Source organism: Meles meles, chromosome 19, assembly GCF_922984935.1.
Source record: "Meles meles chromosome 19, mMelMel3.1 paternal haplotype, whole genome shotgun sequence".
Taxonomy (NCBI): Eukaryota; Metazoa; Chordata; class Mammalia; order Carnivora; family Mustelidae; genus Meles; species Meles meles.
The window spans coordinates 41,822,366-41,837,013 of record NC_060084.1 but is presented as its reverse complement, the minus strand read 5'-3'; the positions used below and the strand labels follow the sequence as shown (position 1 = coordinate 41,837,013).

Below are 14,648 nucleotides of genomic sequence, written 5' to 3'. Positions count from 1 at the left end.
GGAATGCGCGCTCCGAGGCGCCGGGCCGCGCCCCCTCCTCCCGGCGGGCGCGCGGGGGGCGGAGGGACTCCTTTGTGGGGGCAGGAATGCGAGGAAGGAGACGGCGCTGCGGCCTCTGGAATGCGGGGGGAGTGGCGGCGGCGGCGGCGGAGCGGCGGGGGCGCTCTTGCTCGGAGCTTGGAGGGGTGCGGAGGCCGGGCTGGGACGCCGGGGCGTGCAGCCGGGAGCTGGCCGCGGGGGCCGGAGCGGCGGCTGTGGCGCCGCGGACAGAGGCGGGCGCGGCCGGGCGCCGGGGCCGTCGGGCCTCTGGAAAGGCCCGGGATTCCCACGGGCTGAGCTGGAGGCAGCTCCCCCAGCCCCGGGCCGGAGTAAGAAATACGAGCAGTCGACACACGGTTCCCACATCCTCCCATCTTACTAACCAGCGCCGCCAGCGTTTCGGGCGCAGGGCCGGCCTAGTTCAGCCCGGGCCAGAAGTGCTGCTCCCGCTTCAGGACCCAGGAGGACCCTGCGCGTCTCGTGCGGATGCGCCCCCCAGGACCTCGAGTGACCCCTCGACCACCACCACCTGCCCCCGCCACAGCCCGTCTGGGAGCCATGTGGGTGCGCATCGGTCCGCAGGGGTGGACTGGTGGGGAAGGCGCCAAGAGCTGGAAGCTGGGGTTGGTTGGCGACTGGTCCTCCCGCCCGGTCGCTGTGCGCAGGCCAGGCCGGAAGCAGGCCTCAGGCTAAGCCAGCGGACCGGTGAGCCCCAGATGTGGCCACCCCGACAGGCAATCAGGAAGAGCTGCGAGGACACCCCCTTTTTCCAGCACCTGCCTTCAGCGGCTTGGGTGAGGCATCAGGGAGGCTCCAGAAAGCCCTTACCTTCCCCCAGGTATTGGGACACCATGGTGGGGCCTTGGGGACCACACTGGGAGAGAGGGGCGGCGGGGAGGTAACTAGGGCTTTGTCTCCCCAAAACGCAAGCAATAAAGTCCGTGCGTATTTCACACAGCCTGTTGGGAAAAGCAAACCATTATCTGTCATGACCTGGCGGATTCAGGAAAACGACTTGCGTGGAAGAGTTTCCTCTTTTGCAGGCACCTCCTTTCTGCTCAAAGAATTTCAGGACACGTTGACAGTGTCTCAGGGCGCAGGGATCCTGAATAGGGGGAGGACCTGTGGCCTCAACATTGCTGAGGAGGCCGCAGTGGCCCATTCTCAGTTAGCCTTGGAGCGGTGTCTCACCAGGAAACTCCTTCCCAGCGCCTCTCAGATCTCGCAGAATTCCAACCCACCACCCAGCGGAGCTCAGAGTGCGGGGGGCAGGCACAGGTGGATGCAAGCGTTTGGGGGAAGCAAATACCCAGAGGAGCCATCCCCTGAGAAATGATCTCCACTCGGAGAGAAGAAAAGCAAATGAAGATCAACAATGAAATATCACATTTCACTGACCACATTATCTAATATTTTAAAATGGAAATATTGGCAAGACCGTGGTGAAACTGGCACATGTTTTGCTGGTTCGAGTGTAAATGGGTATGTCCTGTCAGGAAGAGCAGTTTGGGGGTATTAACAGCGTCAGAAACAGACAAAAACACTCTGACTACACGGCAGTGTTCTGGAGAAGTAATCCAAACTGCAGATAATGAGGCGAGTACGAATGTGTTTATTGTATTATTTCTGTAATCTCTACAGTCCTAGAATGTCTAGCCTCCTGAAGAGGACCTCTCTGCCCTCCAAGGTAGTTCTTAAATAACTGTTTCATCCCCACCTGCCCAATTAGAACCTTGAACAACCAGGGTCTGTTGGAGTCAGCTATGTAACAATATATAGGGTCAGCTAAAACACATTGCTTACCCTAGTGGTAATTAACTAGTTACTCACAAAGACCCCCCAACAGAAAAAACCCAAAAGATTTGCTTTCTCACTCCCCAACCTCTGCTGATGCCTTCTCGCTCCTCCACTGGCGGAGGGATGTTCTCTGTGTTCACCTCTCTCCCTGGGTTTTTTCTTCCTCCATCCAGTGGGGTGCAGATAGGTGTTTAACAACCAGTGCTCATGGGGGGAGAACTGTACCAAGCAGGAGTCCTGATTTATAGCATTTAGCAATCCTACCATGGTGGATTTCAAACCACCAACATGGATTACTGCAGACAGTGGGAAAGAGAGAGGTACGACCAGCTCTCGGAAGCCAGTGTGAGCTGGCTCTAGCTACTGTGGGTTATGCTGCTGAAGTTTCACAACGGAATTGTGGGGACTCTAGTGCTAGCATCCTTTCAGCCACAATCTTCCCATTGCCTGGGGAGAGGGACACACTCAGGAGGCTGGAACGGGACACAGTCAGTCTAGTCTCACACCAAGTCCTAAATCATAGCCTTTTCCTTCTAATTCTCTAGAGGCCAATGCTACCCAGACAGTCTACATTAATGGTGATTCAAAGATTTCCCCTCCTCTCTCTCCTTGTGATCTGGCTTTCATCAGACCCCCTTACCTGTCTGTAGTTTCTTTATTGTCTGGACCCCAATTACTGATACGAGTCAGGAGTTTTCCTAGTCTTGGGACACGCCCATGCCAATCAAGTGTGGCTGTTTAACTTGCGTTCCTAGGGAAGAGGGATGGCAATCAGCCTAATGCCATGTCGTGGAGTTTCTGGGACCCACTCTTCTTTCTCTCCCTCAACCTGCAGCAATCTTTACCCCTATAAAATAGTACTTCCTGGGGAGAGCAGCGCGAAGTCTTTCACCTGAAGCCCACTGGTACATCTCCCAGTCCAGCTCCTAAGGGCCAGTCTCCCCACACCCAGCACCAGACCCAAGGTGTGTTCTCTCTGATGGTCCTCTACTGGCAGGACATCCAGGAGCTGTGCCCAAAGGGATTTTTCCATCTTCTTTGAGGCCCAACTCTTTCATCCAGATTGAGTCTACCAAACTCCCCTGGTCCTGGTATCCCCCTTTGCCCTCTTCAGGGGCACAGAAGGGTCAAAGCATCGACAGCTAAAGCCATGGACAGGCTTGGTTCCCCAATCTAAGAATTAGGGTTAAGACCAGATAATTACAGCTTGCTTCCTTCATAAGGATGGGCACCTTAAAAGGACCTTCACTTTCTTCCCCTGAAACCTTATCCTGCATCCAGGAAAGGGAATTTATACACAACCTTTGTATGTGGCAAACACCCCAGCAGTTCCATGGGGTGGGATGTTTGGGAATGCTGATTTCTACAATTTTGTTACCACATTTTTGAGCAGGAGGTTGGTGTTCATGACTTTTAGTGCTGTTGGAAGCTGACACTGGGACCAACTGGGAAGCTGGGCGACACACAGGATACCCAATCCCACCACCTCTTGCTGCCGTAGGTAAGAAGTTTCTGTGAACACCAGCCCTTAGTGTCTTATTGCTTTCAAAGGTTTCTTCCCAGGCTGACAAGGTTGGCACGGTTAAGAAGTGTAGTAGCATGGTGCAGAGTAGGGATGCAACACACGTCTACAGAACAAGTGAATGACAGTGTACACAATGCCTACGTTTTTTTGAGATTGACCTGAGAATCAATGTGAATTGTTGGTGGATTTTCAAAAAAGATTTAATTATTCATTTGAGAAACAGCACAAGCAGGGGGAGAGGCACAGGGCGAGGGAGCAGCAGACTCCCCACTGAGCTGGGACCCCAATGTGGGACCCAATCCCAGGACCTGGAGATCATGACCTGAGCTGAAGGCAGACACTCAACATTCTGAGCCACCCAGGTGCCAGGTGCCCAGGTGGATTTCTTTTTAAGATTGATCGATTGATTGATTGATGAGAGAGAAAGCACAAGCAGGCAGAAGCAGAGGGAAAAACAGGCTGCCCGCTGAGCAAGGAGCCCAATGCAGGACTCAGTCCCAGGATACTGGGATCATGACCTGAGCCAAAGGCAGGCGCTTAACCGACTAAGCTACCTAGGTGTCCCGCCTGGGTGAATTTCTAAAGTAAAAGCCTGAGGAACTTCTTGGAGCATCTGAACAGTCTAGTAAAAAATTTCTCAGTCTTTCCTTATATGTCATCCCTTGTGAAGATTTAAATTTTTAAAAAAATTTTATTTGACAGAGAGAGATCACAAGGAGGCAGAGCAGCAGGCAGAGAGAGAGGGGGAAGCAGGCTCCCTGCTGAGCAGAGAGCCTGATGTGGGGCTCGATCCCAGGACCCTGGAATCATGACCTGAGCCGAAAACAGAGGCTTAACCCACTGAGCCACCCAGGTGCCCCAAGATTTAAATTTTTTAAAGCTGAAATCAGTTAGCATAACCCTCAAAATATTATTTTACCAGGAAAACATATCTTCGGCATATAGTCAAACTCCAGAGCATCACTGTAGTCCTCTAGTTCAACTCAGATGATCTTTTTATTGAGGACAGTTAAAAAATTTCTCAAACTTTTGGCTGGAATTTATTTTAAATTAGATGCGGGGGGGGGGGGGAGTTCCCTGTGTGCAGGATGCAAATAATGTATTCCCAGTATGAAAGGGTCTATAAAAATACTTCTCTAAATATATCCTCCTGCAAATGGTCAAATGGAGATTCCAGGAGGCCTTCACCCCCTCCCCAAGTCACAGTGACTAGAAACATCTGTCATTTTTTCTTCCCTGACTTCTTTGGGTTTTCTTTTACTTACTTTGTAAGTTTCTATTTTCTGTGCATTACAAAAGGCTAGTAGGAAGCTTAAATTTGCCCATGTCCCTTGGCCACAGAGCAAGTCCACTTAGACATGTGTGCCACCCATGGGCAATTTCCAGGAAGAGGAACATCCATTATGAACCAAATGTTTTCTGGAACTTCTAAGTGAACCATGAATCTACTGGGAGCAACTTGGCTCTCTTCTTAGTTCTCTGGAGGCTCAAATGAAAGAGAATTCTTCCTAAGTCACAGCCTAGCAACAAGGATGAACAAAGCCAACTTCATCCATGTTAGACCCAGGAATCACTGCAACACTTTTTCATGCCAACTTACATTTTTAATAATCTTTATTGCCTTTCTGATTTAAATCATAGCATATATTCATTACAAAACTTGAAAGTCACATAGGCACAGAGGGAAAATACAAGACTATATCTGTATCTATCTCCACTATTATGAAAGTTTTCAGAGAAAAGTTGGATCATACAATGAACAACATATATGGGCTCCACCTAGATTCAATTAATGTTAATTTTATCTTTTTCTTCCTGTATTGTGTGTTTTGCTGAGTCATTTAAAAATTGTTGTGAAGCTTCATCCCTAATATTCTAAGAGTAAAGACACTGGCATACCTAAGTACAAGGACATTATCATACCTAAGAAAATACTTCCGTTATCACTTTATCCCATTTCCCAGTTTCCAATTACCTCAAGAACTGCCAGTCATGTTTTACACTTGAGAACATCCCACACTCTGTACTTGTCTGTTTCCCCCTAATGTTGCTTAGCTTGTTCCTTTACGCACCCACCCCCCCTTCCTGTCAGCTAGAGATTGGGTCTAGCTGCTGCATTAGACATTGTGGTGAACATGTTTTTTCCTTGGTGCTGTAAGTCTTCATCTCATCTCATTCGGAAACACACATCAGGTTGTCGCTGATGCCAGGTTTGAGTGCGTGATTAGTGGTGACAGATCAGTCCATTATCAAAGGTTGATTTTTTTTTCCTTCTGCGAGTTATCTGTACACAACATTTAAGCACTGTCAAGATTCTGTTCCTTAGGGTGCCTGGGTGGCTCAGTGGGTTAAGCCGCTGCCTTCGGCTCAGGTCATGATCTCAGGGTCCTCGGATGGAGTCCCACATCCGGCTCTCTGCTCAGCAGGGAGCCTGCTTCCCTCTCTCTCTGCTTGCCTCTCTACCTGTGATCTCTGTCAAATAAATAAATAAAATCTTAAAAGAAAAAAAGATTCTGTTCCTCAACAGCCTTTTTCTGAAGGTTCTGGCATCCACTGATGTCTGCCTGATTGATGACTTAAGTGGTCAGGCTCTATATTAAAACACTGAATCCTCTCTTACAGGCCAAGGGTATGCAGACTCATCTTTGGGACAACAGACAGGTAAACTTGAGTCAGCAGACTGTTCCCATTAAGGCAGGAAGACGGTTTGTCAGACTGTATTTCAGGGTAGAGCTGCTGGGCAAAGGCTCCTGATGAGCTCTGCATGTGGCTCCACAACTGAGAAGACAACTCACACTGGAAAACCACAAATACCAGCCCGCATTTAAAAAGTGTGTCCACGCTCCAGGAGTGTGCAGGCTGCTTGGATCGGCTTAGTCTACTTGGGCAAGACCCACGTATCAGACCTGACTTGCTGATAAACCCGGATTTTATAAAAGCAGGTAGAAAATGGACAGAACCTGCTGGAAAAGGTAGTAATAGAGTTGTTGCAGAGATAAAAACCATTGGTCTGCCAAAACAGAAATCTATCTCTGCAGATCAAATTGGCACTTACTCCCATAAATGGAAAAAAATAAACATACAAAATGCTGGAAATGACTGACAATTGAGTCTAAAAGGGTAGGGTGAGGTTTTAGGAATGGAATTTCTAAACTGAACATGATCACCAGTGACCAACCAATTAACTGCAACATTTCTGAGGTGGAATTCCAGAATAATTCATTATTGTCTGTTACATGGTTTTGTAATTTTGAGATCTTTTTTCTGGAAGAAAATGGGAACATCTAAAAATCTAAAGGCAAAGTGAACCTCATAGGCTCATATAGTTGTAGGTGGGGATTCAGCTCCCTCAGTGCTGTATTGGAGGCTGGAAGTCAGTCCATCCTGCAGATATCAGGCGGCATGCTCCTGAGGGCTGAGTCTTGTTCAACATGATTTTTCTGAAGGCTTTGCTTACATGCTGAATTTACAAATGATACAAAACAAGAAGCAAAAGTTAATAAGCTAGGTGGCAGAGTAAGAATGAAACAGAATGGAGCAAAATTTAATGAGTTGACAATTTGGAATTTAATTGACTATAGCCCAAACCACCAAAGGATGAGGGTATCAAATGGGGGTTAAACAGCTTCAGGGGTTTCTGTTATCTGAAAACTCAAGGCACATCTGTGTGAGGAGAGTACCCTAAGGGCCAAGGCCCTCTGAGGTCCAAGGCAGAGACATGGGTGCTGATCCATCCAGGACTGTTCTGGCCACTTCTGTAGGCTGGAGTTGGGCCCTAAATGGTACACTCGAGAAGGGACTCTGATGCACCGGGGGTGGGGGTGGGGAGGGGCAACCCAGAGAAGACTGCAGAATGAAGACTCCCCCCTGCTCCGGAATCTCAAATCCAAGGTTCTAAGTTCCTGGGGCTGGGCAAAGATCACTTACTGTTCTCAACAGAAGGCCTGTTGTTTACAACCAAACTTAAAAAGTAACAATGCCATGAAAAGTTTTATTTTAGAAAGTACTTATCTGTGGCAAACAGTGGAGATCATTTAACCTTCACATCCACTATGAGTGAACTCTTTAGAAGGAAAGGGTTTAGCATGACCGCAGTAATATATAACCCGGGATGGCCGCAGAAACGTGAACTTTGCAGGCGTGTGTAACAAGTATGCAGATGCCATTTATTTGGTCCATAAGTACAGTATAGTCGTATTTGAGTTCTACAAAACATCAAATATAAATAACCTGAAACTGTAACAATACACAAAAACTGGCTTCTTACACAGACATACCAGGCGGTACAAGCTGAAAACTTGAGTAAATTAACATTGTTTTACATTAATATACATAGTGCCAGTTAACATTTAAAAACACATTTCAATGCATAGCACTTGATACTTCTTTGAATCTGTTTCAGTCAGTTAAGAGTATGAAAATGGTTAGATCTAGGCTAAAAATAATTCTTCTTCTAACCAAAAATAAAGGCGTAGTATTTATAACCAGGTATCAACTTTACTAAACCACAATATTTTAAAACTGGTAAATGATACCTAAGGGTATTTACATTAAAAAGGCAACATGCACTGTGTTGTTTCATCTGATGACTGGTTATGCACACACTTTGTTCAAAGGGCTTTAAAACTATATTCCTACTTTCAATACAGCATACCGCAATGTTTCTAATTGTTCTAGCAAAATGAATGCTTTCAAAGGGAGAAGAATCATCTTCAAGTCACTGGTGTCGATTTTTCCCTTTGGAACAAAGGACATAACAAATAACCTGGTTCTGCCCAGATGACCTACTGCAGTAAGAGGGTTCTGTTTAGAGGCATTTCTGTTCAATCTAATGCTATAACATCATCGAGCTCTTCTGTCTGTTCTGTGCGGGACCTCTTTGCACTGATATTCTCCTTTTCATCTAATTTCCTCTTGCGACTTCTCTCTTCTTCACTGATGTCAGCATTATTTGAAGGACCTTCTTCATCTGAATCAACTATGAGCACATCATCTTGCTCTTGCGCTTATTTCAGGAAAAAAAAAAAGGAAAAAAATGGTTAAAAGTGTGGGAGTTACTAGTGATTCACTAATATTTTATGAAAGTGAAGAGCTGGCATTTCTAATATATACCAAACTTAAGAATGTTAGGCTACCTTCATGGAACCTTCACTTTATACATTACACATTTCTGTAGTCTTGTGGGTTTTTAAAAAGATTTTATTTATTTGACACAGAGAGAGATCACAAGTAGGCAAGGGGGGGGAGGGGGAAGCAGGCTCCCTGCTAAGCAGAGAGCCCAATGTGGGACTCAATCCGAGGACCCTGGGATCATGACCTGTGCTGAAGGCAGAGGCTTAACCCACTGAGCCACCCAGGCGCCCCCACATTACTGTAGTTTTAATGTTTTCTGTAACAAGCACCAATCTGTTTTCTAATTGAAACAAAAAACTGTAACAAGCATTATAGAACTCAAATTCTTATAGCTCTTTGTTTCTATTTCTCCAACAGAAAAGGGGAGGGTGCATATCCTAATACTGGTAGTGATGGTAATAATAATAAAACAACGACAACAACAACATATATATAGCACTTACAATGTGCCAGGAACTGTTCTGAGCATTTTGCATATAACAACTCATTTAATCATCACAACAACCCTATAAAGAAGATAACATTATTATCCGTTTTCCAGAAAAGGAAACTGACCTACAGAGATTGACTTGCCCAAGGTCACACAATAGCAGAGGATAAGGCCGGGATTCAAATCCACGCAGTGGGCTCTACCATACATGCTCATAACCTTACACCACAGCTGGTTTCATGTACCACCCCCAACGCACCCATCATGCCCACGCCAAAGCAAAGGCAGAGTACCTACCTATCTTACTCGTTGCTAAAAAGCCTCCCAAACCGACCCACAGTAAGGGATCAAACAATACACATTTTGAATTATGACTTTTTAAAAACTACCATAGTCCCTTTCTCTTTTCTATTTTGGGGGGGGGGAGGTCATGAACCCATGGCTCATAAGTGGACCACACTCTAGCTAGTCTCAAAGTCCATCTTTAAAATTCTCTGAAAATTTAAGAATCAAGAACAATCATATTCCAAAGAATATCAAAGACACATGGTTAAAGAAATGGAAACATAGTAAAAAAGTTGGTAACTTTTAGTTTCCTAAGTAAAGAATGAAGGAAGGGGGGCTGTTTTGGGACATGGGTAGGCAGGAAACATCCGAATCTGAGCACACAGTAAAGCATCAAGCACTAGCACAGAAACCCAGGGAAACAGAGCCTCTGATGCACTTTACCAAAGTTATAATGGTTCCGAGAAAACTGTGAAATGCTAAAATCCTATACTTTTTTTAAAAATGATTTTATTTATATATTTGACAGAGAAAGATCACAAGTAGGCAGAGAGGCAGGCAGAGAGAGAGGGGGAAGCAGGCTCCCTGCTGAGCAGAGAGCCTGATGCAGGGCTCAATCCTAGGACCCTGAGATCATAACCTGAGCCAAAGGCAGAGGCTTAACCCAGTGAGCCACCCAGGCGCCCGAAAAATCCTATACTTAGAGCATCTGTTCACTCCAAATAGGTGCATTGATTTGTTTCCCCTAAATACAACAGGCACCCCAAATCCAAAACTACTGCTACAAAGAATGAAGCGTCCTCATGAACTAGCAAATTCATTGACATTTCCAATTGTAAAAACCCACTAACAAAAAAGAACAGTTCCTATTTTCCATAGAATTTCCCATTCTTAAATGTCTTCAGGGTTCCCATATTCAGAGCTCCGTTAAAACAATGCCAAATCAATACACACCTCCAAGAGTCCTATGGATTTCTGTTTTATGGTCAAATTCATCAAATTAACCACAGTTCATTTCTACGTAGCAGCTTGCTCGGTGGGTAATTAACAAAGCGCTGGCTGACTGTGACCATGACTCACCAGTGGACGTGGAAGGCTGAGCTCCATCATCACTGCCATTGGTTATGCTCTTGGCAGCATCTTCAGCTTGTTTGGGCCCCACTTTTTCTGGGGCATCACCAACAACTTCAAATTCAACATCCTTCCCTAGGTCCTCACTGTAAAAGAACACCACACTGTAAAACTGTACCACATGACTATTTACAATAGCAAAGGCACACCAGAGAGACACTGCTCCCCAGAGCTCTAAGTGCATGTACTATGTACACAGCAAATAGATCCTGATTTTCAAAGAGCTAATAAAATTAAAATAAGACTGCACATAAATTTTTGTGATAATTCAAATGGTCAATACCACTACCCCTTCAAATCAAGGAAAAGGTCTTTAAAAAAATTATCAAAAAAAGTATGACACAACTTTCACTGCTAGAGCAGAAAATGGACTTCAAAACTCTGACCCAATCTAGCTCTTAGGCATTATTTCTTCAGCTACCATGTTTAAAGATTCTACACACTCTGCTCTTGACCAGAGCCATCTGGTGTTTTAGGAATAGGATGGTTCCTATGGACTCTGGGTTTCCCCCAGTCTTTACCAGCAGCACCCTGCTTTTGTAATGAGGTCCCAAAAACATGTATGAAAGTTTAATGCATGAAAGTCAAGCAAAAGACTTACATGTTATAAGGGGGTTTCTGTTCCCAGAGAGCTAAAAAATATGATAAAAAAACCCTAATTATGCCTCCTCTTCAGATACCATCTGATGCATTTCCATTTTATTGTACATGTCCTTCCATTGTCTTCTCTTCTACAACGGAACACAAGCACACCACTGGCATCCAATGGTGTCTGAAGCCAAAGATGACTCCCTAGCAATACCTATCTTTGACTCAATTGTCTAACTCTGGGAAACGCGTACTTATTACTAAGTCACATTCAGTCTTTCCTGTCATTCTATGCTTTTTATAAACCAACCAAGTACTACAATGTGATATTCTCCCAAAAAACTACATAAGCTTCAAGTTCACAGAGAGATGGCAATATTGGCAAAACAACTGGATGCTGATGGCAACTCCCTTCACGTTTGTTTGCTGGGATGGTACCCGAAAGTCCCAAGTCAGGGTGTAGCTGAGGTGTATCGGTGGAAGCAGTGCACCAAAATGCCCCTGACTCAACAGCTAATCATACCCAGGTGGAGGACCATCTGTCCTCTGTTATATACGTGCAAATACTCCGTAACGCAAGCACAAGAATGCTTTTTATAAAAATGGGCAGGACATTAAATCAAATAAAAAGAAAAAAATACATGATTCAAAAATCTCTATAGGATAATTTTTAAATGTCTTGGTATTGTTATACATCACAAATGAAATATTTGTCTACTGGGAGAAAGAGTTTTCTTTCTTCTAATGAATCTTTTAAACATTGAAGTTTTTATTTTAGTTCAGTTATCAAAAAGAATTCACCCTCATTTCTAACTCTTTAAATGCCTGGATTTCTACCTTTTCTAGATCTTTCTGATCAGACACTATGGTGAGTTACCCTTAAATATTTTTTGCCTATTCCTTTTGTTTCTGAATTCCCAAATTCTTCTGTAGGTGAAGCCTCAGGGAACTTAGTAGCCAACTCAAGTAAATACACTTCATGGCTTCAAATGAACAGTAGGGCTTAAGGTAAGAAAATATTTTTTCTCCAATTCAAGTTTTTATATTCACATAATATCTTAGACTTAAAATATTAATAGTTCCTACCTATGAAGGATGTTGATCAATAAAGTGTAGTCCTGAAGGAAGTCGTCTGCTTGAAGCCGGCTCCCATTTCTAATTCCAAATTCTGACAGCTTTTTGTGATTATTAGCTAAGAAATTGGAAAGGAATTTAGATACTTCAGTTATATATTCCACGGAGCAGTCATAGTAGTTTAAAAAAGATTAAACCCCTACTATAAGCTGAATCAGGTCACTCCCTCAAAGTCATATGTTGGAGCCCTAACCCCAGCATACGTCACTGTACTTGGAGACAGTACTTTTTAAAGAGGTGATTAAGATATAATGAGGCTGTTAGGGTAGGTTCTAAATCAACCTAACCAGAATCCTTGTAATAAGCCTCTCAAGAGAAAACGAGCCTGTGGACATTTTGAATGACTCACAGCTGCCAGAATTATGAGAAAACAAATGTTTTTCTTTCTTTTTTTCTTTAAGATTTTATTTGATGAAGAGGGAGATCACAAGTAGGCAGAGAGAGGCAGGCGGAGAGAGAGGAGGAAGCAGACTCCCTCATTGAGCAGAGAGCCCGATGCGGGGCTCGATCCCAGGACTCTGAGAACATGACCTGAGCTGAAAGCAAAGGCTTAACCTACTGAACCACCCAGGCACCCCAAGAAAATAAATTTCTGTTACTTAAGTCACCCTGTGTATTCTGGAATGGTGGACCTACCAAACTAATCCACTAAAATATTCGGCACTTAAGAAATTCAACTCTGAATGAAGAATATTCAACTACTAAAACTGGTTAAAAAGAACCAAACTGTGAGAAGTTCTGGCAACATTCTCCCATTCACAGCAAATTAATTTAGAATCCTGGCGGGGCTAAAGAACAAATTACAGTTGTTCAAAATATGTTTTACTTGCAAAGAGGTTATTCAGGCCAACTTCAACAAACTACTTTTCAGCAAATTCTATAATTCAGAAAATGAGAAAACTTTGTTGATTTGAAAGATTTTCCATTTTCAACTTTTCTCAATGACGAGCCTCTGGGACCTCCCAGAAATAATCCCTCCAATCTAGCTTTAGCTTCCATGTGTCACTTCTGCTTCATGCAGCACAGTGGCTAACATCCAATGGCACTCAATAAGCCTTTGCCACATGGACTGTAAATACTCCGACGAAGAACAATTCCTCCAACCAAACTTCTGATGTCACCACCACCTCCTCCCTATTTCTGAGTCTTTCTGCCTTAATTATCCTCGCTCTCCTGCACATTCAAATGCTCTTCTCTTGACCTGAAAAAGCACTCAAGTATCACTTACAAAACCAAGTGCTTCCTCACTTGGCTCCCAGTTTCACCCCGTCTTCATGACAGATTGCGCTTTATTGAGTATTTGCTCCACGAGGGGCACAGAATGCATAAACCCTATTGACCTATGTAGTGCCTGGCACATACTAACTAAAGTCCATTTTATTTATTTATTTAACATTTATTTATTTACTTATTTGACAGAGAGGTCACAAATAGGCAGAGAGAGGATGGGAAGCAGGCTCGCCACTGAGCAGAGAGCCCGATGAGGGGCTCGATCCCAGGACCCTGAGACCAGGACCCAAGCCGATGGCAGAGACTTAACCCACTGAGCAACCAGGCGCCCCAGTAGATTCCATTTTAAATTCTAGTTATTGGGCGCCTGGGTGGCTCAGTAGGTTGAGAGACTGCCTTTGGCTTGGTTCATGATCCTGGAGTTCCGGGATCGAGTCCCACATCAGGCTCCCTGCTCAGCAGGGAGTCTGCTTCGCCCACTGACCTTTCTCCTCTCATGCTCTCTCAAATAAATAAATAAAATCTAAAATAAATAAATAAATTCTAACTATAATTAAATTTATGTGACTTTTCTATATTATCTAATTATAGCTATTTCTTTGTTGGGTTTTTATGATTTCTTTTGTTGCTTATGAGGAAAATGGGTAGAAAGGATCCTCCCAGGGTGCCTGGATGGTTCAATTAGTTAAAAGCAACTGCCTCCAGCTCCGGTCATGGTCCTGGAGTCCTGGGATCGAGTCCCATATTGGGTTCTCTGCTCAGCAGGGAGTCTGCTTCTCCTGCTGACCTCTCTCCTCTCATGCTCTCTCTCAAATAAATAAATAAAATCTTAAAAAAAAAAAAAAAACAAAAAAAAAGAAAGGATCCTCCCTTCTTGACCCTGAAACCCAGAAACTACAGACAGTTTCTAATTCTCTTACAGATTTCTTCCTTTCTTTCTTTTTTTAAGTAAACTCTATGTCCTATGTGGGGCTCAAACTCACAACCCAGAAATTGAGAGCTGCATGTTCTACTGACTAAGCCACCGGGATGCCCCTATAGATTTCTTATTTTAACTTTTTAGTCTAGCTGGAATGCCTTTACAGAATGATAGTTCTTACCCAGACTTCCATCCTTAAGCCCTTTCACACATTGTCCACTCACTACAAACTCCTCAGACCCAACATGTTTGAAAGAGAAATAGTTACCGTGCATTCATTCTATCCTGGCCAATTAGCATCATCTCTAATTCAGACTCCTGGGGACAATCCTGTATCACCCCAACAATGCTACTTTTCCTCACCTGGCCCATGAGCTCTGACTCCCAACCTCAACTACGTCATCTGCTAATGCCTCAGTAAACATCCTTCACTACCC

General features: G+C 44.3%; 1 protein-coding gene across 1 annotated transcript in view; it reads right to left on the bottom strand.

Annotated features, from left to right (window-relative positions):
- Nucleotides 1–7,506: 7,506 nt before the first annotated feature.
- UBA2 (ubiquitin like modifier activating enzyme 2) overlaps nucleotides 7,507–14,648 on the bottom strand; it is a 40,135-nt gene continuing 32,993 nt past the window's right edge. Inside the window, exons 15-17 of the mRNA XM_045988101.1 lie at nucleotides 12,015–12,120; nucleotides 10,290–10,426; nucleotides 7,507–8,366 (exon numbers count right to left, since the gene is read on the bottom strand). Of these exons, the coding sequence (XP_045844057.1) occupies nucleotides 8,185–8,366; nucleotides 10,290–10,426; nucleotides 12,015–12,120 (425 nt within the window). The 3' untranslated portion in view covers nucleotides 7,507–8,184. The remainder of the gene's footprint in view (nucleotides 8,367–10,289; nucleotides 10,427–12,014; nucleotides 12,121–14,648) is intronic.